The following is a 23,855-nucleotide window of genomic DNA, read 5'->3' as shown; positions in this document are numbered from 1 at the left end:
ACTGTGTGACACAGAGACTGTGTGTGTGTCACAGGGACAGTGTGTATGTTAGCTGCTGGGAAAGTTTCTGAGACACACCCTGCGTTGTCTCTCTAAGACACTCACTGAAAGCTCTCCTGCTCTGTCCTGAGCCCTGTTGTCTCCCCTCCTCAGCTCTGCGGAGATGGGATACATGGGGAAGGGGAGAGGGAGAGAGTGTGTGAGAGAGAGACAGAGACTGTGTGAGCAGACTGTTGGGGAAATCTCAGAAACAGTGCACTGTCTCTTTAAGAAAGGCACTCAGACACTCACCCTTCTCAGCATCAGCTCTGAGTCCTGAGCCAGGCTATGTCCCCTGCCTCTCACCTGCTCTGCAGAGATGGGGTGCAGGGGCGGGGGGACACCCTGACATCAGCACTGTTCCCCGCCCCCATGCTCTTCACCACCAGCAGGAGGGTCCTGGGAGCAGCTGCAGGACAGAGCAATGTGGGGGAGGGCACCTGAACAGGTTCTCCTAATCAGATGGGCAGCACTTAAATTTCCTGCACAGCTGCTCAGGCGCGTAGCTTACAGAGAACACGGCTGACAGCAGTTAAGTTACTCCTGGGGGAATTCTCCACCAAAAAAATTAAAAATTCCACGCACAGTATTTTAAAATGCTGGGAAAATTGCATATTTTATTTGTCAAAATAACACCATATAATCATGCCAGTTTCAATTATTTTGTAATTTATTTCAAAATACTTATCAGCAACTATGTCTGTAACAGTACAGACACAAAAAAAATTCCCCCAGCAGTAGGGAATTAAGGAAACCCCTACAACAACAACCCAATTCTTGTTTCTCTGCCCACGTTCCCCTAAGAGCCCAGCAGGGGGGCCAGACACCCATATGCCCATCCCTCCCAGAGCCTACCTGTGGTGCGCCCCCAGCCCAGACATCCACAGCCCCTCCCCACCAGAGCCCAGGATCCGGAAAGAGAAACAGCCTGATGTTGGGTCCCGGGCTTGTACGGTGTGTCCTGCACACTGCTTTCTTCCTCCAAAGCATGCTAGGTACTGCAGCTGCTGGGAACCCTCCAGCTCCCTCCCCCCTCTCCCTGGCAGTGTTTTCTATTTGTGAGCTGGGCTCTGCTGGGTCCAGTGCCCCCTAGTGGCAGTCAGCAGCTCTGCAGCCCATTTCTGTGGGAGGAAAAGGAAATTCTGTGCATAACATTAATTTCTGCGCAAATTCTGAATTGAGCAGTGGCACAGAATTTCCTGAGGAGTATTAAATTGTACTTGGTTTTATTTAAGTAAAGTACAATTAAGACACACACAGATTTCAAGCATATATATCAAATACTATGCTAGACAACACTACACTAAAAATTATATTTAAAAACTGGGAGGCTTGCTTTATAAATCCTTTGATATCCTTTATGAAACCTTTGTTGTTGTCTGCTGCCGCTGCTCAACTTTGATCAGTCAGCTTTGCTCTGCTCCGGTCTTCTTTATCTCTCTCTATAGCAGCTTCCTTGCATTTGTCCAGGCCCGATTCTTTCTCTTTTTCTCTCTAATCCCATACTGCCTGCTGACAGCTGACCTTTTATGCTGCACTCTATGTCTCTACTAATATACCTCTCCATTCTTAGAAGGAATTACCTTATTTGCACATGCTCAATATCAACCATTACTCTACAGCTATGATTGACAGCTCTGACATTTAGGATAAGTTTTAACCAGTATGAGTAGACTCTGGACAGCTAGCTGATTAGCTAACTGACCTCTCTGTCACCCAATAGTGCAGATGCTCAGTAGCCACCAATTTTGCACATGCTCACTGCTGTTTACCTCAGAGCTGTAATTCTGCTGATCCACACACACACATCTGGCCTTTTGCCAAGGCGCCATGTTAGAAATTATGGACTTTCTGCCAATTGACTATCGGCAGCTTCCACCTTAGAGTGAAGTAGTTCCAGCTTGTTCAGAATAGAGATCAGACAGACAAAGTTGAAGCTGGAGAATTTCTCTAGTAACAATGGCTGGACCACCAAACATGTCATTTCATGGGGACAAGGTGTTGATGAGACTTTGCCCCCAGTTCGTTCTTCAGGGAGTCTCAGAATTCCACCTCAGTCAATTGCCTTATGGTGTGCTTTCTGAAACCTCATTCTTCTCCAGGAGAGAGGAAACTTCACACACTGGAAGAGTTTCCAGAATGCTACTCTACCGCTTAGACAGGACTAAGCCCTTCAGGCTCTCTTCCAGTGTCCTTGTGATCATATCGGGTGTATCAAAAAGTCAGGTGATCTCTTCACAGACACTCTCCAAGTGGGTTACATGATGCATTTTACCTGTTACCAGCTGTTATCTCTTTCCAAAAGTCAAGGCATACTCCACTAGAGCACAGGCAACTTTGTTGGCCTGCTTCAAAAATGTGCCCATATCAGAGATCTGTAAGACAGCCACATGGAATAACCTGCTGACCACTGGCTGCAGGGACTTGATGTGGCAACCAGGAAAGATCCTAATTTTGGAAGAGCAGTACTTCAGTCTTTATTTAACACATCTGATACTCTTCAGATCCACCATCTGGGAGAAGATGCTCCTTGCCAATCACATACAGTGGGATCCACACTGATACATACTTGAAGAAAGAACAGATACTTGTCTTACGATAAGTGTGGTCCTTCAAGATGTTAAAGTCAGTGTAAAACTCAAGTCCCTCCTTACACCCTTGCACGTGAACTTGAGGAGCATGCACAACCCTAATGGACACTGCTAGCAAAAAGAATCCAGTCGCAGATGCATGAAGTGCATTCTCACTTATGGAGCCACAATGACTACAACTTGAAGAACCACAGGTACAGTATAGTACGTAGGTGTATTATCTTACATGGTTCAGAATGGTTTTAACACCTCTCAGGGGTGTTGAACATTTCTCCAGTTCAGGCCCATTGTTCATACCTTATCTTATACCTGAAATATTACATAAAATCACTAAGTGGGCAGCATAATTTAGTCTAAATTTTCTCCTCTGTTGTCTGAAACTAATGTAAATGTATTAAATTTAAATTTAGTGAATTTAAATAGAGACAAGCCATGGTAACTGGTCATGACACTAAGTGTTAAATGCTCTGTTGCCTGATTAAAATAAAATCTGTCTACTGAAATATCTTTCTCTAGCTTTTTAAGGTCAGGTGACAGCGAGATACAATTTAGCTTCTGTTGGAATAGTTCAAGTGAGCTTGAAAATAATAATCAAATAAATATCCCAGTATCAATAGCAAAAGCATTTAGAATCCTGACATCTGGCAGTTGCAATGACAATAGGAAGGCCAAACTCATAAACAAAGCTAAGCTCATGATGCTTTCCTACAGAAATGTGGACAACTTAATTTTTATATGGCCAATTGCTTTTATCACATTTTTTTTCTGTAAAAAGGGAACTGCTTATTTGAACTGCCTATATGTTTGTTTGTTTTGTTTGTTTTTAAAATGTCTCCAATACTGTACATGATCACAAATGCTCACCCTTTTCACTAGGGGGGTGGAGTTTTGATGAGATCAGCAGGGAAATGAACAACCAGGATCCTTGATAGTGTCAAGTGGAGTCTATGTGTATGAAAGCATGCCTCCTACATGGCACTTGCTTCCCATGGCATAGCAGTGGACAGAATTGAGGGCAGGACTCTGAAAGTTCCTAGGGGCTAAGATTGGCTTATGTGTGTTTGTGAGATGCTGATGAGCAATGTACAAAGGGTGATGGCAGTATACAATTGTTGTAAACATATGTCTGTTGGTTATATGCACATACATGTGTTCACATGTACAATACATAACTTTAGTTTTCTAATTACATAAAGAAATGTAAACTGTTAACTATCAGAGGCGGTATAGGCATTGTGGTACAAGTGGGCCTTGAGGAGAGAACTAATGTAGCATTAAAAACAATTATCAAATACATGTAAAATTGGCATCACTAGCTCAGGTTGTTCAGACTGGGTCTTCTCCAAAGCTTCGGGCAGTCAGTGGGAATTGTTCCATTTACTTCAGTGGGTTTGGATCAGGCCATTTCGTTTTAAGTCTTTTCCTGGGTTGTTAATCATTTGGGTTATGAAAATATTATTTTTTGTTGTATATACATATTTTAATATATTTGTTGTTTTAGGGTGAGCATGGATTTCCTGGTTTTCCTGGATTACATGGGATGCCAGCATCAAAGGTTGAAATCGAAAGCTTCTTGTAAAATATCCATCCATTTTGGATTATTCCAAAACTTCTTTTCATAGCTTTTAAAAGTGATTTTAGTTACCTATATGCGTAATGTTTAAATTTATCTATAAACACAGATAAGAGGTGAGACTAATACTGATAATGTTTTATTTCTATTGGCTTTGGATCATGTTGTATATGAATTGGTTTGAATTTTGATTTTAATAAAACTAAGAGCCCTCTTCTCTGCAAATAGTGTCCAAATGATGGAATCATTGATTATACTCAAGTTCCTCAGGTCATTCAGATTGACCCCCAGCATTTTGAAGAACTTTCTTGCACTAATTCCTTGACAGTCTTATTTAACATGTTCTACAATGAAGTTCTCTCAATTACATCCCTGCTAGTGTGTTCAGCTGCCCAGTTGATCTTACTCCTTAAAGCTCCTCCTAATGCCTATTTTAAACTTTTCAGGGCAGATTTCAAAAGAGTGCAGCACACACAACTGTTCAAAGATTTTCAACTTTTCAAAAAGTTTTCAAAGATTTTAAACTTCCATTTATGATCTCAAGGAATTGACCAGATTTCCAAAAGTGCTCAGAACCCAGGAGCACCCATTGGAAACACAGGCATTAAACCTATGAATTGTCGAACATCTCCCCAGAGATGCGAAGCATGTGGTACTTCATAGGCCCTCTGTACCTTGCAGAAGATGCTCACCGTCATGCACAATTGTGTCCTTTGTTGGCAAGAGTTTGCCACTCTGAAATCACATTTAGTTTATCATCCTGAACTCTTTATCAGACTGTTTTTCAGATAGTCATATACCCATTTAGATCTGAGCTATGCATTTCTTAGTTTTGTCAGAAAATATCACTTTGGTAAAACAAAATGTTTTGCTGAATCTATTACAGATTTGACTAGACTTTTTTGTCAAAATACAGCAAAGCATGGCCCACTTTGCCGCCTCACCTTCCCCTGCTAGCTCTGGGGAACTGAGATGTACATTGCCTCTCTGGCTCCCAGAGCTAGTGGTTAGCAGGGAGGAAGAGTGGAATTGTGGAATTGACAAGAGATTTTCCTGAGGGCAGCTGGGAAGCCAAAAAAAGTTCTGTTTCAGTTTTCCTGAAACAGAATTTTTCTTAAAATCCCTTTCTGTGAAAATGTTTTTTTTTTTTTTGGTGTTTCATCCCACTGTGAGAGAGCTTTTCCTTAAAAATGCAAACAAAATTAATGGAAAGGGATTCCCTCTTTTGAGCCAGTCTATTTATCAAGCAAACAGTGAGTTGGAATACATCATGTTTGTAGCTGTATATAATTAGCTCAAATTCTAAAAGAAAAATAATGTCTTTATGCTTACTTTGTTGTAGGGTGAAAGGGGTCCTAAGGGAGATCAAGGACCACCAGGAATTTACGGAAAAAAGGCAAGTGTGAATTGAATATCATAAAGGGAAGTGCCAGCATTTTCTGATTTGTTCACATTGTAAAATGCCTTTTATTTACATAGATTGAATCCTACAGTGCATTCTCAGGCATACTTCCATTGAAGTCAATGTTTGGAACAATATCTCTGCTCCAGTATGAGCTCTTCATTCAGTTACCTCCTGAAAACTCTTTTTCCAGCTAATAAATGCTAGTCTGTCAATATAACACAGTCACCACACACATACATACTCATGTAAAACAAGCAAAAACATTCTAAATTACAGTCTTATTTTTTTCAGATCTTTGTCTATCTAAATTCTCAGCCATTTGAAGCAGGGTGGTTGCTTGATTTCTGGGTTTCCCATTTTATACTTCAATAATAATGGACTTTTGCCTGAGTAAAGACTACAGCATAGGGTCCATAGTCTTTTATATGTAGGAAATTCCATTGCAAATGAAAGCAAACAAGTGTGTGAATTTCAGATTAGTTGTGCTGAAATCGTATAACTGAGTTCGAGGATACTATTTAAACATCATTTTCCTTGGTTTTTTTTTGTTACTTATATTTTTCCAGGGTGCTAAAGGGGAAAAAGGTGATCCAGGTTTTCCAGGAATTGCAGGACGATCTGTAAGTTCTATAAGGAAAATTTTGCCTTTAAATTTACTTTGTTAATACTACTAATAGTGTCACGTTACCTGTTGCCACAGGGGGAACCTGGGAGAAATGGGAAGGATGGATTACCTGGAAGCCCTGGCTTTAAGGTATTTGCATATTCATTCAATAAATTGTATTTAGGTGTATTATTTTTGAACTGTCGGTAACTTGCCAAAGCCTTACATAACTTTGCTATATAGTTATTTCTAGCATGTGTTTTGAGGGTAGTAACTGGAAATAAAAAATGCGTCTACTACTGGTAAACGTTAGTCAAAGCCATTGGGATTTCAGTTGGCTTTGGATCAGGGCCCAATTGCTGAAGAGCTATTTTGGGAATGTATTATTAGTGATTATCAAAGACTGCTTAGGATTAATCTTGTTCTTTCCATTTCCATATGTATTCCTCTAACTCTGTGAATAATTTAAAACATCAGATATGCATATATATAATTCTTTACAGCATTCTTTCCTATACAGGCAAATGATAGAGTTGATTATTATGATAGCTATGAAAGGGGGAAAATCGTCCTAAACACTGCGTACCCATGTGTGGGCACAATCTAGCCCTAAACCTGAAATATGCCTCATGTTTAACTAATTTAACACCAAGAATCCACCTCCATCAGTTGGTAGTGCATAGAAATTAGCAGGTTTCATGGAAAACAGAGAGAACTACTTCAGCACATTTTATTTATGAACTCCCAATTCTTCACATACTTAGCTAAATGTATATCTGCCTCCTAATAGTAGATGGTACAAGGAACAAAGCCTGATCTTCATACTGGGGACTGTGGGTCATGAGCCTATTAGATTATTGGTTTTCCCATTACTCTGAGATAAAATAAGAAAGACACTAGGCATTTCAATTTTTAATGCAATATGCAAGCTGGTTTACAGTGTCTGATATAATAATGAAGTTTGTTTGTGTCAAATAAACTACTTAACAGTTCAGTTCCATAAAATAATCCTTTCAGTATGACAAGTTCATTGAATTTAAGTGATCATCTACAACAGTACTGGTGGTCATACTATGTTTAGAATATATTTGGCAAGGAGAATACATGTACGGTGGTGGCCTTGAAAATTTGAAACTTGCCTTTAATAATTAAATATTTGCAGTTAGATAACCTCAATATTTGCACTGTTTGAAGTATTTCCTTTAGATGTTATAGGGAGGAAGTACAAGGGAATAATGAAGATACTCAGTTTATCTACTTAATCTTAGGTCAAATTGGCAAGTTTTTGGGGCCATGACTGTAATAAGCTTATTTGATTTAGTCTTTATTTTCTGATTTGTCTGCACCTTTCAAAAATGGGTAGAACAAACTGGGTAAAGTTAGAAAAGATTCTGATGATAGTTTATTAAGAAATTACTTCATGCTTCAGCAACTGATAGTGTTTTGGATTTCTCTAGTATTTAAACATTTCACGTTTTTATTCACCATTCAATTTAGTTTTCAGCATTTTTGCATTCATCTGACTTTGCTCTGAAAATCCCATTGATACATGCAAGTCATTATTATTCACACATATCTGAGAAATCACCCAACTTTGACTTTGTATAAATGCATCGGGGATTTGGATTTGGCATCCAAATTGAGTGCATACAAGAGTATGAAATCCCATTTGAAAATGTATACTGTATATTGTAGTATGGAAAGGTTCTGCTTCTGAGACTACTTGGATGATAAAATCAAATATGCAGCATCCCAGAACTCTCATTTTATCAAAACCAAATGAAACTCGATCTCATAACTTTTTTCTCATCCCTGGTATAGGATAAGATGGGTTTGGTTCCAGTTAAACACTTAGTTTGACGCAGAGTTTTCCACAAAATTTCTTACAAATTTATATGTGCTTATGGCCTGTTCAAGAAATGTATGTCTTTGAAAAACATGAATTTTGAGAGTATATAATCTGCCTTCACTCTTACAGTAATCCATATGATTAAAAAAAAGTATACATTCAAACTAAAATACATTTTTATCTTTTTTTTTCCTTTAATTAACTATTCTAGTATAAGGGTATGATAGGCCCAAAGTTACCACTTTTTTCATCTCCTTTTGTAGAATATTCTTGAAATAGTTGTGTGTGGAAAGTCTCATTTACTCCCGTCACTCACAAAGTTAATTTTTTTATTGAGTGTGAGAAAGAGTTTGTGCCATAATTGCTTCGGAATGTAATAGTTAACAGAAGTCTTTTATTACTGCTTCATTCAAACATTTTATCAGCTTCCTTTTACCATCTGCAGTATTTCATTCTGGCTCCGTTGTAATCAAAATCAGAGGATTAAAAAAGTCTGTCTTTGTTGGAGCTTTTCTGTTCTCTTACAAATTTTATAAACATATTTGTTCTGGGAAAGAATGTAATAGAAATTGTTGCTGCATACCCAGATTTTGTAATTTAAATTGACAGCAACTTATTATACCTTAACTTGTAGTCATATTTTATTTGTGTACACTCATTTCTGGAACTTTTGGGGTATTTTTTCTATTTCTCTGAGTTTTTAGTAAGGAATAACATGCATGTTTTGAATCAGAACATAATTATTTGGTCATTGCGTGGTAGTGCAATAGTTCAGAAGTGCCTTGAAATAATTTTCAGAGGACTACTTTTAGTAACAATGGCAGCTGGAATCATGCCTGCAATTAACACTAGAAAGGAGCAGAGCTGGCACTGCAGCATAGACACACTGTCCAGCACGGAGCGTAACCCATCTCCCCAAGCGGCAGCCTGACGCTGTCTACACCAGGGCCTAGGTCAGCAGGGGGGTGAATTTCATACCCCAGACCATGCAGCTGGGGCCAGCTAATTCACCAGCATAGACCTGACCTAAGACCAGTCTCTTTTCACTGTCTGGCGTACAGCTGAACCCTGGGTGCATGAGGACAAGCAGCCGGAGAGGGTCTCTCACCCAGCTGGGGTTGAGTGCAGGCTCTGGAGCGCGTGGGATAATTTCGGTGCCAGGGTCCTCGCGTCCCATGGCTGGGCTCCCCGCTCTGACCCTAAACGTGACTTATTCTCACGTTGTCTCACCCTAGACCCTGAGGGGTCAGGCAAGCGGCAGCCTGGGCCAAGTGCCAGGCGGGGAATAGCGGCTGGACCCTGCAGCGGGACACTCGGGAGATGGCGGGTGCCTGTTGCTGACTGTCCGGAGAGCAAGGCCTGCGAGCAGCGCTGATGCTGGCAGGTTCAAGGAGCCAACCCACGCAGGAACAGCCCAGGGCACGGGGTGGCCAAGAGGCACCACGCAGCAGTCAGGGGATACTGACCATGGCACTGGAAACACAAGGCCCCAGCCAGCCCCACTACTGCCCAGCTGAGCCAGCCAGGCCAGGGCCCAGAGAGACCCGCAGCAGAGCTGGCAAGATGGGAGCGGGTGGGAACCAAGCAGGACTCACCCTCTTCTTGAGCACAGAGAAGGTGGCTGCGCAGCGGGTACAGCTCCCTAGAGGAGACAGAGCGAGGGGTCAGGCTGGGCACTGCCTGGGGCTGAACTGCCTGCAGCAGGGGGGATGTGGGAACTCAGCCTGGCGCCAGTCCCTGCGCCCCAGGGGCTGAAGCGATGCCCTGGCCCAAGGCACCCCCTGCCTGGCACATGAGGCCAAGGAGCCTCAGTGCAGAGACCAGCTTCTCTGCTGTCTGCACAGCTCCCCCGGGGCTGCCTGGTGCTCCTGGGAATGCCCCAGCTCTGGAAGCAGAAGCCGTCCGCGCCCTGAGCTCCCACAGCCATGTACCCATTGCTGCCACCCGGGAGAGTGGGGACCTAGCTTGCAGCCCCAGGTGCAGCCCAGCAGGAGCCCTGGCTCAGGGGACCTCCCGGGGGCTCCAGCCTGGCTGCGGAGGCCAGAGCGCAGCTGGCAGGGCCTTGCAGGGGGCACCAATCATCCCCCTGGCAGCCTGGGCTGTGGGCTCCCATTACCCATGGGGGAGCCCCCACTGCTCACAGCATGACTCAGGGCCGGACCAACCTGGCACCCAGACAGCACAGCCCAGTCAGTGCCCATCCCCAGCTCCCCTGGGGCAGCGACAGCCTGGCCACCCCCAGCCCAGCACCTGACAGACGCAGGCAGGGGAGGGGCTGCCTCGCCAGGCTGGTGCTCGGCAGCTCCTCCCACCAGGCTGGTACTCGGCAGCCCATCCCTACCCCCGCACCACTACCGAAGTTATTGCTGGGGTAGCGCTTGCGCAGCTGCTCGGTCAGCCGCAACACCTTGCTGCGGATCATCTCGTTCTTGCTCATGACGCTGCTGTCCGGGTGGCCGAATAGGTGTCTCATTATTTTACATCTAAAAATGTGTTACCATTTGAATTCACTATTCTTTTTGCACAGAAAGATTATTTATTGGTCTTGGCTGAGTTTCCTATTCAACACCCTTTTCATTTTAAAGGGAGAAGTTGGGAAGCCTGGTTCTACAGGACCAGAAGGACGTCGGGGAGAGCCTGTAAGTGTTTTAACTGCTGAAATATTGGGCATGATTTATTAGTGAATGATTTAGTTCATATATTAACTGTTCCAAGTTTGAACAGTTTGCTGTATTCTGAAGTAGGAGTAGGAAGATCTATCTTTAATATATAGACAGTGGAGTCTTCATTTATATATATCAAATTTGATTTGAAGACTGCAGTCTCTCTCTCTCCGCGCGCGCGCACACACACGCGTATAGATATAATTTTGAAGACTGCAACAATTTTACATACAAAACCATCACTTCTTTTCTGTCAGAACAAAGGCATAGTGAGACATAATTGATGTTCTAGTTAACATTTTTGTTTAAATGATATAATTACATATAGTACGTTAAAATAAATGTACATGTTGTAGAGAGAAAGTTTATAGTTAAACTAGCTGTTTTTGAATTATTTTCAAATAAACATTAGACACATTAAAAAAAACACCACAGTTCAAGTCTTAAATTTGTAGTGAGTCCTAACTCAAAAATTCTTTCTTCAATTTCTTAAATAAATAAATAATTCTTGGAGTAGAACAGAAGACTTTTTACAGTCTGAACACTGGAATGTCTAATAATGCCATTGTAGTCACAAGAAATCTTCCTTTATATTCCATCATTTGTAGTTAACATTGACTTTTGGTCACTATCATAATCCATACTTCTGACAAAGTAAAGGTACTGCTTGTTAACTGGTCCAAGCTGATCATAGGCTGCTCAAGGTAGAGCATAAAAGGAAGGGGAAAGCCGGAGAGATGAGGAAGGATGTGTTTTCTCCCCTGAATCAAGTGGAGAAAGTCTCTTGGGAGTTGCTGCCCAGTATTTTTCAGTTGACTTACTTTTTTTTTTTATGATTGTTTAGTGGAAATTAATAAATCCAATGAAAGGACCTTAAAACGACATAGGCGAGAAGCTTATTTCCATTCCCTGACTGGTTCAACTGTCCACCAGTTCACAATACCATATAACATAAGTCACCTCTCAGGATGCTAGCTGTAGCACCACAAAAGTTTCTAAACTTGTAAAGTGGTGTGTGTTTAATTTTTATCTGGAATACAATCTATCTGTAAAGCAGTGTTCTCAATCGTTGTCCATTTACCACTCATGGTCTGCGGAGCACTTACTGGTAGTTTGCAGAGAGCTGGCTTTTTCTGTTTTCCATGGTTTCAGCTGCCTCTAAAGATATCTTGGCTCATCATTGCAAAGCACAGCCTGGTGGCCTGGAAAACAGCTGGAAACGAGGAGCCAGCCTAGCTGTCTCTACGGACAGCTGCTACATGAAGCGCAGGAGAGGAAATAGGAGCCACCCTCAGGGACATGGAGCTGACAGACACCAGCAGATGGGGAATGTCCAGCGGAATAGGAGAGATGGGAATGAGGCAGCTGATTAACATGTCCCCAAAAGTTCAGGGCATTGACACTTCAGTACTGTCATATGCTGTAAAGATGTATTTGGGTACAATCATGCTTTGTGCATGTAGCTTACAGAAATGGGTGGTGTATAAGATCCCAGAGGGAGCACAATTCCTCAGAGAGTCACAATGACTCCTGGACTCTTCAGTTGTACTGGTGGAGGGATAATTTGCCAACACTCATTTAAAAGATGTCACATAGTCCCTCATCCCCACTCAACCAGTGAGTGCCACAGGTAAACACATGTGGGTGAGGAGGCCAGAGCTATGGTTCCGTCTGCTAGTCTGCTCGTTCTCCACTCATAGGTTCCAGCCAGCTGCAGTTATAACTGACCCCTGTGAAGCCACTCTAAGGTGGGTGTGGGATAGGATCCTTACTCCTTCCTATTCCTTCTGTTCCACCTTGTCATTGCTAGATAGAGTCTAGCCCTTTGCTTTTTGACAAGTACAATCTCACCATTCCCTTTTGCTCTCGGAAATTACTGCAGCGCACAGGTAGAAGATAAACAGTTTCCAAGGAGTCCAGTTGTTACAGCTACATGTCTTGGTTGCAGAGCTGACAGCCAACTGTCTCCAGCATCTGAGAGGTGTGGTTATCTTCTATATACCACACACACTGGAGTATCATTTCTTTTATTAATCACTGAATTTTTGAGTAGGAAAAAGTAGTTTGTAAAACTTAAGTATGTATTTCCAAGTGATATGTTTGTTTTACTAGTAGGGCCGTAAGGTAGCCAGATATGCTGCATCTTTGGTCCTGTCCACTTTATGAAATAAAGTAGCCTCCAGAATGTATAGATTTATCAAGGCAGCCTCCTTTCTCGGAATTAGGTGGAAGGCAGCGTGGGTGAAAGCGATCATGAAATGATAGAGGATTTGGAGGAATGGTAGGAGGGAAAACGGGTGAATAAAGACAATGGACTTCAGGAAGGCAGAGTTTAGCAAACATTAGAATGTGTAGGTAAAATTCCATGGCAAGCAAGTCTAAGGAAAAAGAGTTCAGGAGAGTTGGCAGTTTTTAGAGACACTCTAATAAGGGCAAAGACGGACGGTAAGAGATCAGGAGGTCTTCAGTAACCTGAAACTCAAAAACAGAGTCATCCACAAAGTGGAAACTGTCAGATTATGAAGGATGAATATAAAAAGAAACAATACAAGCATGTAGGGACAAAATACAGGGTAACAAGAAAACATTTAATAAATACATTAGAAGCAAGAGGAAGATCTAGGCTAGGGTAGGCCCATTACTCAGTGAGGAGGGAAAGACAATGACACAGCAATGGTGATAGTGTTAAATGCCTTTTTTCTTTCAAAGCGGCAAAGTCTTGTGGCTCCTTATAGACTAACAGATGTATTGGAGCAGAAGCTTTCGTGGGTGCATCTGATGAATTGGGTATTCACCCACGAAAGCTTATGCTCCAATATGTCTGTTAGTCTATAAGGTGCCACAGGACTCTTTGCCGCTTTTACAGAACTTTCCCAGAATAATTCCTAGAGCATAATAAACCCATACATGAAAACTCTTAATTAGGGTAGTTTTGAAGCTCATGGGTTGTGCTGTCAGGATATTTTTAGCACTGTTTTAGGCCTGGCATATGTAGTGCTGTCACCAGCACCATGTCTAAGCAGTGGGAGTAGCTGCAATAAATCCTACAAGTTGCCTATTTCTTATAAACATACACAGCTGAAAACATTCAAGAACTGGAGACAGTGTGCTTAATATTTGGGTCACAACACAGCGTCTCAGATATAGATTTGTCCTTGTGTACGATGGTAGCAATATAACAAAGCACTCAAACTCTGGTTAATCCCACTGGTTGACCTGTTGTCTTGTTTGCTTGCCAGTGAATATCAACTGATAACTGCTAGGTATGACAAGTTTGTGCCCAGTTTTAATCATTCTAAAAAGTTTGTGAGTGTCTTACTGGAATCTTGCTAAGTAAAAAACCTTTTGCTTGAAAAGGTCACTCAGTATATAAACAATAGGGGATTATGTATACCACAGGAATGAATGTATTCATCATCAGAAAGTAGAAGCCAAAAATAGACTTTGATATATCCAATGATCAACCTTCTCCTTATCCAGAAGTCATGTTACTGTACGTTGCTGTTCTAAACAGGGCTGAGTGAATACTCAACATAAAAATAAATTCTGCAGATATTAGTTCATATTTAGATAAATTACTTTGACTGCAGTTGCAACCCCTTTGTGCTTCTTTCCAGTGAACAAATTTGCTGACAGAAATGTTTGACTAATAAGTGAATATTGAATAATAATCATGAGAAGCACATTTTAAAATTCATAATGAAGATTTTTTGCAATAGATACCTGATCTTAACAGCTGTATTAATCTGTTCTGGAAAACCAAAACAGCTCAAATATTGTATCTTGAATAGTCAAAATAAACACTAGAATCAATCGGTCTTCAGCTGTCGTTAAGACTGCGCTGATCACAACACGTCTGCCATTCTTCTCGCACTCTTGGCTTGCTTCTCCACATTTGTCCGAAACGTTTTACAATGTCATCTTCCCGTCTTCTTGGAGGCCAACTGGGTCATCTTTTCTGTTCTCGCGGGTACCACTCAGCAATGATTGCGGTCCACCTATTGTCCGTGAGCCATGCTGTGTGGCCCACCCATCGCATCTTATTATGTCTGCTTTCCATGACAATATCTTTCACATATTCTCTGATCATTTCATTTGGGATATGATCCAGAAGGGAAATTCCCAACATAGCTCATTCCATTGCCCTTTCAGCTACCGACAGCCGCTGTTCTTCTCTCTTCGTCAGTGCCCACGTTTCACTGCCATACAGCATGGCTGGCAGCACTGTTAAATTGAAGATATTTGTATGTGTGGTCTTGTCGATTTTTCCTTTGAGGACACCCTTGATAGAATTAAACGCACGCCATCTTGCCCGAAGACCTCGTGAGAGTTCTCCGTTCAGGTCTTGGCACATATTAACTTCTTGGCCTAAATATATGTACTGTTCCACTTCTTCAATTTCTTCTCCTGTTACCGTTATTTGGGCTTTTCGTAAGATGTTTGATTGCACGTATTTCATTTTGCAGCGGTTCATTTTCAGGCTGACCTGACTGCTTTTCTTGTCGAGTCTTCGTAGCATGCTCTGCAGTTGGTTGGTGCTTTTGGCAAATAGTACGATATCTGCGAATCTGAGATGAGATAATCATTCTCCATTTATGTTGATACCACTTCTCCAGTTGATTTTGTTCATAACCATTTTGAGGCAGGTTGTGAATAGTTTTGGTGAAATCATATCTCCTTGCTTTACGCCTTTCTCGATTGGGATGTGGAGGGGAGTTTCGAGGAGAGTAATGTCTGTTGTACATCCAGTATTTGCTTCCTTCAACAAACTGATGTACTGTGTGTCAATGCCCTGCTCTCCGAGCGCCTTTTAATATTGTGTTAAACTCGACGCTATCAAAGCCCTTTTCATAGTCGACGAAAGCAATGCACAGGGGAGTTTATATTCCCTTGCTTTTTCTAGGAGCTGGCTAAGGGTAAATATATATGGTTGATCATGCTGAAATTTCTTCGAAACCCTGCCTGCTCTCTTGGCTGTTGTTCATCCAGACTCTGTGAGAGTCGGTTCGTTATCACCTGTGTAAAGAGCTTGTAGATGTGAGAGAGCAGGCATATCAGGCGTTAGTTCTTAAGATTTTCTCGATCGCCCTTCTTGTGCAGCAAGATGGTATTCAACTCCTTCCAGCTGGATGGTATTTTTCCTTCTTCAAGATATCTACTAAATCTTAAAGCGAGGGCCTTCCAAAGTTTTTTCACCTCCTGCAGAAATAATTTCTGACGTTATTCCGGCTTTGCCTGGAGCTTTTCCCTTCTTTATCTGGTGTAGTGCGCTTCGGACTTCGCTGATGATTACTGTGGGGACGCATTCTTCTGACTCTTGGAGCATTGGGAAAGGGACGTTGATTCTTGATTTGAATGGTTCTGTAAAGAAGTCCTTGCAGACCTCCTCCATCCCTGCTCTGTTGATTACTGTCTCTCCATCCTTGTTCTTCAATGCTGTTGCGCTCAATCTATGCTGCATCAATTCCTGCTTGCATTTCCTGAGGCTCTTGAGTGATTCAGCTGTTTTGAGGAGCTTTTCTTTCTGCAAGTTCTCAAAGTCGTCCTTCAGTTTTCGCTGTATAAACTGGCACAGAATGGAGTACTCGAGGTTGTTATCAGAGCTCCTTTTCATGTTTCTCCGCCTCTCCAACAAGCTTTTCGTTTCATCAGCTTTTCAATTCTAGCTGCTTTTATGCAATGTCTGTGTGTCAGCAAAGACACTATAGTTCTCATCACACTTTTCTGTCTGGCTCCAGTCAAACCCAGAAATTGCTTTCTACAGGTTTGCTTCATCGAATGTCTTTGGCTGCTGTTTCCTGTTTTGCCGTCTGTAACACCTTCTTTTCTACCGCTTCATCAAAAATCAGCTTCGCTCTAAGCAGGTGATGGTCACTGCCAGTGTTGAAAGACTGCACCACAGAGACGTTGCACCACAATGCGTCTTTTTACTGACTAAAATATAGTCGATTTCATTCTTGCTCTTCGTGTTTGGCATGATCCACGTCCGCCTTCTTGCGGTCTTCTTTTTGTACCAGGTGTTTGCCACATACAGTTCTTTAGTTTCTGCCATCGCTACCAGCCTTTCTCCTCTTTCATTCCTTTCGCTGCTGCCGTATCTCCCTATGAACTTTTCACCAGCTTTCCCTCGCCTGACCTTGGCATTGAAATCTCCCATCGTGACAATGTAAGTGGACTTTTGTGTGAGGGCTCTTTTGAGCTCTCACTAGAATTCTTCCACTTCTTCGTCCTCATTTGCACTTGTGGGAATGTAGGCTTGGATGACCTTGAGGGTAGCTTTTGACTCCATCTGAAGATGCAGCACACCAATATGTGATGATATTAGGTGGCATGATATGACTTTCAAAGACCAATTCTTACTGACGATAAATCGGTCTCCTCCAACATTTCTAGCGCCATCTTTCCAAGTCTCACCGCGCTTCCATCCTTCCAGTTGACTTCCAACTTCTCCTTTCGTTGGGTTTCGCAGACACCAAGGATATCTCATCTTATCCTTTTTCTTCTCTTCCATGAGATGGTTTAATGTTTCCTCCCTCGCCAGCGACCTACAATTGTAAGTATACATAGCGAGGGTTGTCCTTTTCCATGTTGGCCTAGCACCTGACATTTTTAGCAACCTCTCATTGCTCAATTTCTGCTCCACCACCATAGAATGGTTTGATGATGCGCAGGGAACCAAACCCATTTACTTGTGTTGTTTTAGCCGTTAACTTCAAGCCATTCCACTGGCTAGGCGGACAGGCATGCATACCTCCTCCAGCTTAGCTAGCCTTCAACCTCTAAGCAGAAGGAAACACACTCTTTCCTCTGAGAGAGCAATCCCCCTCCCTGGATTGGATAGTCCGACACCTTTGTAGCATGGTTAGACCTACCAGGCCATACGCCATGCTACCATAGCTGTCAGATGGCCAGGGTCACCGCTACACCACGATGAGGCGCTGAGGTAGGATTTTGCAGTGCCGGCTGAGGTGGGATCCCAAGGCCACTAGGAATTAATCAACAAAATTATTTGGTGAATAACTTCTAATACTAAATAAACTTGAGAAAGTTGCATACCATTTTTGGATAATTCACAGTCAGGAAAAAGAAGCAACATTTACTGAATACATTAGTTGTTATGGATTATTGAATTCAACTCTAATGCTGAATGTAAATAGTGAATAAAGGAGTCAGATAATGGAAACTGAAACTTTCAAGAGCATAAAGCTACTCTTGAGTTGTTATGGTGACAGTTTCTCCTGAATAAACTAACACTAGCATAAAAAGGATCATCTGCTCTACTGATATAATTTCATTGGAAAGCATTTGTCTAACACTAGTATCTCATGTCTACTCTATCCAGTATTAATTCTGAAATACTTACTAGTTACTCAGAAACAGCAATTAGAATGAAACTTGACAAAGCTAAAAGAAGCATATCTATACAATGCTCTTTCTGACAATGATCTTATCTAGAAGGTATATGATTTGGGTTATTCTGCTAAACTGGTGGAAGTGTTGTTTGAGTTATAACATTGACTTAATTCTGGTTGTGGCTGGATGTGGGACAGAAAGGGGTAATTTGAAATTGTTGGACACCAAATAATTTTATTTTAAAATTTATTAAAAGTATTTAGTTTACTGAAACAAGAAATGGGTAGGCCAGCTCCTCCTAATTGTTTCTCTTACAGCCACCTTATGCATATGTCTCCCACTATTTAGTCTTTTACATACTTTAGAAAACACCATGATTAAAGCCAAGCAAAATCATCACAATTAACAACCATGGCTATTTCATTATTAAAGAAAGGAAAAAAGGGAACATTATACAAAACAACACAAATAACCAACCACAAAAGAAAAAATGTTTTTTTTTCTGTTACAATCTCTTCTATATGTCTCTCTTTCTGTGGAGAGCTTTTAACATAGATTACACCGGGGTCGGCAACCTTTGGCATGCAGTCCATCACGGTAATTCACTGGTGGGCCATGAGACCTTTTGTTTACGTTGACCATCCACAGGCATGGCTCCCCACAGCTCCCAGCGGCCACGGTTTGCCATTCCTGGCCAATGGGAGCTGCGGGACATGGCGGGCAGCATGTCCCGCAGATCTCATTGGCTGGGAATAGCGAATTGTGGCAACTGCGGGAGGCTGTGTCTGCAGACAGTCAACATAAACAAAATGTCTCATGGCCCACCAGCGAATTACCGTGATGGACTGCATGTGTAGTTTATTAACATTAGGGTTATAATTCTTTCTTCCAGTTATATTTCCTTTGTTTTTGTGACAGAAGAACATCTTTAAGTTTAGAGTTTTAACTCTTTCTTTTATTCAGTCAGTTTTCTGAGAGATGCCTTTTATTCCATCAGGGTTTAATAGGAGTTGAAATTCTGTTTCCGGTGAGTCCAAACACACTCCTGTTCTCTTTAAAACAATTAGCTCTCAAAGTAAGCTTTTTAAATCAAATTATCTAAGAGAGTCTTTAAGCTCAAATGGTCATAAAAATGTATCATCTCTTCTTTTTCCCAGTCTTCGAGAGGTTTGAGTAATTAATTCCCTATTAATATAAATATTCTCTATTTATATGGCTTTTTACGTTAGTAATTAGTTTAACATCAGATGATCTTGCTAAATGATGCATCAAACATCTTACTATTGATATAACAATGATATCAGGCTGTTATGTGAAGGTTTGTATTCACATACAAAATTTTTCCAAATATACATCTCAAAAGAAGCTTATGTCATCCTAAGAATTTGAGAAACGCAAAGGTTTTTACCTTCATTGGAAACATGAGTTGGAAGTAACCAATATCTTTTGTAACCTTTTTCCACCATAAATGTTTTCCAAATTTGAAGAGTGAAAACTTTTACAAAAGAAATCAATTTCAAAAAGAATATTTCTCCAATTCTTAGTGTGGGTTTAAACTCAGGTTTTTCTTTGAAAAGAAAAGCGGGGGAGGGGGAGGGGCAGGGTTGGGAGGGGGGAGGAGAGAGAGTGAGTATAGGTCTACTTTACCTCTATATTTATGGCTCTGATAACAAAACCCTGCATTCCTTTTCCTAAATCATGATTGTTTTACATGGTTGGTGTTTCTTGACCTCCTATGTCTTAGAGTTACAATTGTTTGTTATTTAGTATAAAGTACACATTTCAATAACGAATACATTTTTTTAACCATAGCATAAAAGAAAATAGTATAAGGTTAAGCAAGGTAAAGTTTAAAATGCAGATAGGTCTGAGTCCATATAAAACTTCTAGGGGTCATAAACATGGTGTATGGCCAAGGAGGTGATCATCTTAGGGTTTGCTTGCCCTTGGGAGACAGAACAGAAATTTCTGAAATTTCTTTAATCAGCCTGAACATTTTATAACCAACTAACTGAATATGTAGAAGTATTATTGTATTTTTAAGCCTCCTGGCTATAACACACTTGTATGTTCAGATATTAACATATCTTAATATACAGTAAAGCTGCAAACAAGTTTGCAGCAACCAAAAAAGTTATAATAATTTTATTAATATAATAGTTGCATCTCTTGAGGTCATTTATATGGATTTTCAAATTTTCTCCCTCAATAAATGGTTTAAACCTTGCAATCCTCTTGGCATCATGTGAAGATAGATTGAAGACCGAGGCTTTAGTACCAGTGTCATTGGATATTTCCAGGAAACAGACAGAGCAGCCACTGGGACTAGAGCAGGCTCCAGTGAAAAGCTCTGATAAAAGGTCAGGATTTGAACTATCAGAGAGAGACCCTGGGAAGTGCTCAGTGGAGAAACTGAGCAGAGAAGGAAAGAATTCAAGCTTGAGTAAGGTAGTGTGATAGACTATTAAGCCTTTGTCCTGCACCATAGAAGTCAATGAAGTTTTGGTGAGTCGGGTCAAATTTGTCCATCATTTACGCTGATGGAGTGTTGTAAGACTGGGCAGAATATGTGTCCTTCTACACAGTCTTTAAATGTCTTATACAATTTCTGGTCACTTTCACTTGAATTTTTCGTTTCGTTATCTTATAGTTGGTTATTTTAAACAATTTTTCAAATAGTTTCATTTCAGTCTGCTTGTAATCTTCAGTCTGTCTGACAAATAATGTAGTTCATTCCATAATCTGTTTTTATCAGATTTTCTTCAGAAGGATCCTGTAGGACAGGGCTGGGCAAACTTTTTGACCCAAGGGCCATATCTGGGTGGAGAAATTGTATGCAGGGCCATGAATGTAGGGCTGGGGCACGAGAGGGAGTGTGAGGTGTGGGAGGGGGTACAGTGTGCAGGGAGGGACTCAAGTGCAGGAGGGGTGCGGCGGGGGCTCAAGGCAGGAGGTTAGGGGGGCTCAGGGCAGGGGGTTGGGGTGCAGGGCATATTTATTTCTAGAGGAACTAGGGACTTCTAAAACAAATAGAAAAGTATAATGTGAAGAAAAGATCTGGCATTTAGCAGAGACTAGTTGACATATGCACTGGTCACACACATTAAGGGTACATTCATTAATAACTTTTATAAAGGGTTAATAAATGATTAGCTACAAGCATCTGACAAACATGAATAGCATGCATTATAGTTGGTTATAAGCCAGGGGTGGGCAAACTACAGCCGATGGGCTGGATCTGGCCCTCCAATCATTTTAATCCGGCCCTCGAGCTCCCACTGGGGAGCAGGGTCTGAGGCTTGCCCTGCTCCAGTGCTCCAGCCGGGGAGCAGGGTCAGGGGCCGCTCCACGCGACTCCCGGAAGCAGCGGCATGACCCCACGGCTCCTACGGGAACCGCAGCAAATAGGAGCTGCAGGGGCGGTGCCTGCGGACTGGACGGCACACAGAGCCACCTGGCTGTGGCTCCAAATAAGAGCTGGAGAAGAACCACACCCCTTCTTCTGGAGCCATTTGACATAAGGACCCCAACCCCCTGCCCCAGCCCTGATCCCCCTCCTGCCCTCTGAAGCCCTTTGGGCCCAGCCCAGAGCACCCTCCTACACCCCAAACATCTCATCCCCAGCCTCACCCCAGAGGCTGCATCCTCAGCCGGAGCCCTCACCAGCCCTCCCGCCCCAGCCCGGAGCCCCGTCCTGCACCCTGAACTCCTCATTTCTGACCTCACACCGGAGCCTGCACCCCCAACCAGAGTCCTCACCTCCTCCCATACCCCAACCCCAATTTTGTGAGCGTTCATGGTCTGCCACACAATTTCTATTCCCAGATGTGGCCCTCGGGCCAAAAAGTTTGCCCACCCCTTTTATAAGCACTTTAGTAGGAGCACATCAGTAGAAAGTGTTATAAGTTGTTAAAATCTACCTACTAACCTCTAGGATTCTATTACAATTCATAACCATTTATTAAAACATCTAGTTTCTTCACATATCTTACCTTTTTGTACTTGCCACTATCTGTTTCTTTATGAAAATCAATACAAATTAATCATAAATATATATATATATATATAATTCATTCTTTAAGGGAACATTGATAAATAGTTTATAGTATAAAGCATGATTATTGCAGTCATGCGAGGGTTTGGTTTTATACTTCCTGAGAAATAAATGTTTAAAAGCTCTTCAACAAACAACATAAAGCACATCTTTTGTTAGACTATGCAGTACCAATACTTCCATACACCAAGTCATGGGTGTCTCCTTTTATTTATTTATTTGTATTACAATAGCGATCCCAATCTGCTAGGCCCTGCCGACACACAAAATAAGTCATTGCTGTGAAAAGTTTATTCCAATGATTAACTAGTTTATCAAACTACAGGATAGTCCAGCCATGAAAAACATTTTAAGTGTGAAGGGAGAAACTTATGCCAGTTCTCTTCCCTTTGTACTGGACAGGGGTGGTCTTTGGGCCTTCCTCTTGCTCCAGAGTCATCTTCTCCCACTCACTACCTAGATCTCTTGTCTTCTGGCCCATCACCCCATTCCTAGGGAGCTCCTGCAGAACTTTTGGCTCTATGCACTCTCTCTCTCACTGAGTCCCATGCCTGCTCTCTCTGCCCCTTTTCTGACTCAGCAAATCATCTTCTTCCCTCTAGTGCCAGGTGCTTTCTCTTAAATGCAGCTGGGTTTAGCTCAGCAGTCACAGTGTGCTTGCTGCTTCCCTCTTAAAGGGCAAGAGCCACCTTATTACACTATGCATGTTTGCTGCATTGGGGCCAGGGAGACCTCTTTATCAGCTGCCTAGACTATTCTCACAAATATCACTACTTGTTTGTCCTCCTCAGTAATGGGATTTGGTTAATAATAGCATTACAGTTAGAGATGGTTGGGAATTTTCACCACAGTGGTTTTTCATCGGAAAATGTTCATAGGAAAGGGTTGGTTTCCAAGGTTCAGGGTCACATTTCTGGGGAGAGACACAGGCTGCTAGAATAGCCAAGAGATCAATGGTTATGGCATTCACCAGGGATGTGGGAAACTCAGGTTCAAGACCCTGCTCTGTCTGATTTGGAGCAGGGACTTTGAACCTCATTCTCCCAGATCTCATGTGAGCACCCTAGCCACCAGAATATTCTCTCACACACACATACACACACTGGTGAAAACATCTGAAAGGTCTCACTTTCATCCCTGTGCAGAACAAGAAAATATTTTCAAATCTGAAATGTTTACAGGATGGGAGAACTGTTTCCCACCCAGCGTAAATTACATTATCTTGTGATACAGGTATTACATTTGTATTTGAACACACTTTGTAACTGATCTACATTGCACAAATTATTTTAAAAAATTGGGGGAAATGTTCCACTCACCACAACAGATAATAATTCTGAAGTCATTTTGATTTATTAGTTCAGGATATTTTAAGATTTTGATAAACAGATAAGCTTTGTAATATGTCAGCCAACATAATACTGCTTAGGTTGCAAACAAGACTCTGAAAAGTTACAGGAACTGATTATCCACATGACTGTGGGAGCTGAGGGGTTCATTCCCATACACACATAGCTATACATACTTTATCAGAATTTTCTGAAATCCTGCATCTCATCCTGAAACGTAAATGAATATAGAACATTTTAGAGAGACAAGGAGAGTGAGATAATATCTTTTATTGGACCAACTAGCGTTGGTGAGAGAGACAAGTTTTTGAGCATCACAGCATTCTCCCCAACAGAAGTTGGTCCAATAAAAGATATTATCTCACCCTCCTTGTC

At 41.7% G+C, this 23,855-nt stretch overlaps 1 protein-coding gene across 1 annotated transcript in view; it reads left to right on the top strand.

Annotated features, from left to right (window-relative positions):
* The window catches only part of COL21A1 (collagen type XXI alpha 1 chain), a 192,925-nt gene that overhangs the window by 99,720 nt on the left and 69,350 nt on the right, over positions 1-23,855 (top strand). The window contains exons 13-17 of the mRNA XM_043510390.1: positions 4,132-4,185; positions 5,546-5,599; positions 6,175-6,228; positions 6,309-6,362; positions 10,647-10,700. Of these exons, the coding sequence (XP_043366325.1) occupies positions 4,132-4,185; positions 5,546-5,599; positions 6,175-6,228; positions 6,309-6,362; positions 10,647-10,700 (270 nt within the window). The remainder of the gene's footprint in view (positions 1-4,131; positions 4,186-5,545; positions 5,600-6,174; positions 6,229-6,308; positions 6,363-10,646; positions 10,701-23,855) is intronic.

Source organism: Dermochelys coriacea, chromosome 3 (assembly GCF_009764565.3).
Source record: "Dermochelys coriacea isolate rDerCor1 chromosome 3, rDerCor1.pri.v4, whole genome shotgun sequence".
NCBI classification, from domain to species: Eukaryota; Metazoa; Chordata; order Testudines; family Dermochelyidae; genus Dermochelys; species Dermochelys coriacea.
Note: the sequence above shows the minus strand (reverse complement) of the source record. Positions and strands in the feature narration are given on the sequence as shown.